We start from the raw sequence: 3,680 nt of genomic DNA, 5'->3' as shown, positions 1-3,680 counted from the left end.
AAATACATATTTATTTTTACACATGAACAGTTATAGTTATTTATGTATCTAGGGAATTATAAGGGCCTTAATTACCGATGGCAAAGTTTGAGTCCCGAGGGCGTCCGGCCCGAGGGACAGCAATTGCCTGAGGTTATTAAGGCTCATTAATTCCCGTGGTACATAGATAATTTTATTTCTGACCGATTTCAATAAAATATTGTTTATTTTTAAAACGGAAAAAATGTACCAATTTATTACCTTCTCAGTATATTTGAATCGGGCACCATTGATTATAAGAGTTTTGTTGTTGCTAGGTTGTTGCTATGTTACGTGTTTATAAACAGAATTGTTACTTGTTTATAAACAGGACTTTGTTATCAAGCTGTGTTTGCGTTAAAAACGTGTTTTCTACCCCAAATATAATGGAGCAGATTTTGAAAAAAGCTGAAAAAGCAAGAGAATCATTAATTCCATCGAAAAGTGAAGCCGTATACCAAAAAGAATACAAGATATATCTGGAGTGGCTGACACGGAATAATGTTATGCCAAAAGATGCCACTGAAACTGTATTACTGGCATATTTTCAAGAATTGGTAAGGAATATTCTATGTTTTTCGGTAGATTTGGTAGTAATTTTGTTTATTCGTTGCAGTCAGAAACGTATAGTCCGAATTCTTTATGGACTAAATGGTCAATGCTAAAATCGAAGGTGAATATACATGAGAAACGAGATATCGCCAAGTTCAATGAACTAGAGGCTTTTTTGAAACGGAAGAGTAAGAGTTATAAGCCGAAAAAGTCTGCTGTTTTATCTCCTAATGATGTTATCAGATTTCTAAAGAACGCTCCTAATGAAATTCATTTACTGCATAAGGTAATTTTTTTCTTATTTTCCCTTTTTTTGTGTGTATTTATTTCCTTTTTTTGTTTTAGGTTGTTTTGATTATGGGTTATTTTGGAGGATGCAGAAGTCAGGAACTTTTGAATATGAAGATATCGGATATAGAGGACCGGGATTCCGTTATGGTAGTGAACGTACCGGAAAGTAAAACTGGTGTATCGAAGAAATTTACAGTTGTGGATGAAAAAGAGTTCTCTGCTTTGCCTTTATTAAGACTTTATATGTCTTTACGTCCTAAAGGTATTGAACGATTTTTTTTGCGCTTCCAACAAAATAAATGTACATCTCAGCCAATTGGAAAAAACATGTTTGGGAAAATTCCCAGCAAAATCGCAATGTATTTAGGATTGCCAAACCCATCTTCCTATACGGGACATTGCCTTCGTCGCACTTCTGCTACTGCTCTAGTTAATGCAGGAGCAACTATGACTAACTTAAAAAGACACGGAGGTTGGAAAAGTTCCACGGTGGCGGAGGGGTGTCTGGAGGGTAGCAAAAAATTGAGAAATAAAACGGCGCGTATGTTGTCTACTTTGCCATTAAAAGAGGCAGGTACCTCGACTGTAGTGAACAGAAGCTCCAGCCATACAAAAGAAGAAATTGTTTCCAGTGGCGGTAGTAATTTTCAGGGAACATTTCAAAATTGTACATTTATTATCTGTAATAACGCAAATAAATAAAATATGGTTCAGTTTTCGGAATGAATGGCCTGTATATGTTGCAGGATGTTCTAGTTTCAAAAACTGTGCAGTGCAAGGTTATTCTTACCGACTGGATTGGTTGTAACATCTACCTGCTTGATAGCGTATAAAAAAGCGTGAAATTTTATTTTTAATTTCCAATCTAATCTTGATATATTTCTTGAGAATTTCTAGGTGAGAAACAGAACCCAAACGAGAAGTAATTGTAAAGATACGTGGCACTATTTTTAGAATCGGGAATTGTAACTACAATAATGTCATCGAAATTTTTGAAATTAACATCCAAAGTAAGTTTGCATAACTCATCAGAACGGCATACTCCTGCAATGCCTAAGACCGTCACTACCTTCATTAGCAAATATGTGTTATCGGGTGCCTGAACGAGAAAATCGTTGACTTGTTCTCTTGTAAAAACGTTTGACTTTTTGGTGTAGGTATAGCCGTCATTTTTACGTTTAAAGAATACTCTCAGCTGGGGGTATTTCGATATATCCACGTTCTGCTCTATGAAAATATGTGACTTGATCATTGAGTATTCACTTCACAAACTTGCCGGTGACTTTTAAAGTTCTTGACTTCTCCATGAAATACCTATGCTAGCAGTGACATTTCAGAAACACCAGTATGTTTGTTCTGGCACCATTCTTTGAAATTTCTATATACTCGTCCGTAGCACACTTTCGACTTTCTATGTGAAAATCACTCATTTAGAAACAATAATAATTCAAAACCAGCAAAATTGCAATTTTCATGTAGCTTTGTTTATAAACACCTTAGAAACGACAATATCCAAACAACCAAGGCGACTTTACAAGATTTCGAATAATGTCAAAATGAATTTAGTAAGAAATGTCAAAAAATAAAACCTAATTCATGAACCATAAAGAACTGTGGGAGTAGATAAAATGGTATACACCACGCACCAGTCTCGGACTCTGTTCTACATACCGTACTCCGTCATAAACTGCAATAAAATGTCTAGTAATAATTTTTTATAAATCATCATAAACTCTGAAGTTTTCAGAGTTTATGATCTAATTCGACTGGACTATAAAGCGATTGTGACGACCTACAACATTTTTAGGATGAACTACATTCTCTTTGAATCTTGTTGTTTATTAGCAAAATAATAGTATATTATGTTACTAGGAGTAGAAGGCGATCATTATGTGTTGAGCAAAAAAGTTTGCTCGCCGAGGCATTAGCCGAGGCTGAGCAAATTGGGCAAAACACATAATGAGCCTTCCACTCCGAGTGACATATACTATTTTTTCTTCAAGCGTGAATATAAAAAATTACTAATTTTGAAAATTTATAGCGGATAACGCGATGTTTAATCTCAGCACAAAATAAAATCAGTAGGTAGGTAATACTATTTATTTTATACATTTTATACATTTTATTGATTAATTAAACATGACAGTTTTAACCACTTTATTCATGAATAAAAAAACAAATGTAACAATTATTTTTCTTTAATTTGAATTAAACGAATAAACATCTAAATTACCTACATGTCTATCATCAAACTTTATTTATTAACATGAATATTAAATGTGCAATTTTGTATGGTACAGTTGTTGATATTTAAAGCGCTGCTGGCTGTCTTTTTTTCAAAGTTTACAGTTCTGTCGTTGAATACGTTACTTGTAATAAGGTTCTCAGTTTCAGTGTTAACAATTGTACCATTATTAACAGAAAAGTCTTCGATTAAATTATTTTCAGGATCAATATTTACAGTTTCGCTTGATGTACTTGGTTCATTATACTCTAATGGGTTTAATATTTTCATCGCTATCTGTTTCTTATTGTTTACAGAATCTTCAATGTATCCTTCAGCGACGCTGGTAGATTTCCATCCACCATGTCGCTTTAGGGTTGTAATGTCTCCACCATTATCAACTAAGATAGTTGCCGAGGTTCTTCTAAGGCAATGCCCCGTATATTCATGTGGATTTGGCAACCTTAAAAATGATGCAACATCTTTTGGCACTTTTGAAATTTTATGTATGCCCATTACAACACGATGACAATGGCCATTTTGATATTTAATAAAAAATCTATCAAAAGTTATGTCTTTTGGCCGAAGAGTAGCA

General features: G+C 34.0%; 1 protein-coding gene across 1 annotated transcript in view; it reads left to right on the top strand.

Annotated features, from left to right (window-relative positions):
- Positions 1–357: 357 nt before the first annotated feature.
- Positions 358–3,680, top strand: part of LOC111693161 — a 4,613-nt gene continuing 1,290 nt past the window's right edge. Inside the window, exons 1-3 of the mRNA XM_023457347.1 lie at positions 358–575; positions 635–856; positions 916–1,435. Of these exons, the coding sequence (XP_023313115.1) occupies positions 405–575; positions 635–856; positions 916–1,435 (913 nt within the window). The 5' untranslated portion in view covers positions 358–404. The remainder of the gene's footprint in view (positions 576–634; positions 857–915; positions 1,436–3,680) is intronic.

The sequence above is a fragment of the Anoplophora glabripennis genome, unplaced genomic scaffold (assembly GCF_000390285.2).
Source record: "Anoplophora glabripennis isolate ALB-LARVAE unplaced genomic scaffold, Agla_2.0 scaffold159, whole genome shotgun sequence".
Taxonomy (NCBI): domain Eukaryota; kingdom Metazoa; phylum Arthropoda; class Insecta; order Coleoptera; family Cerambycidae; genus Anoplophora; species Anoplophora glabripennis.
The sequence above is the reverse complement of the archived record's forward strand: the minus strand, read 5'-3'. Positions and strand labels throughout refer to the sequence as shown.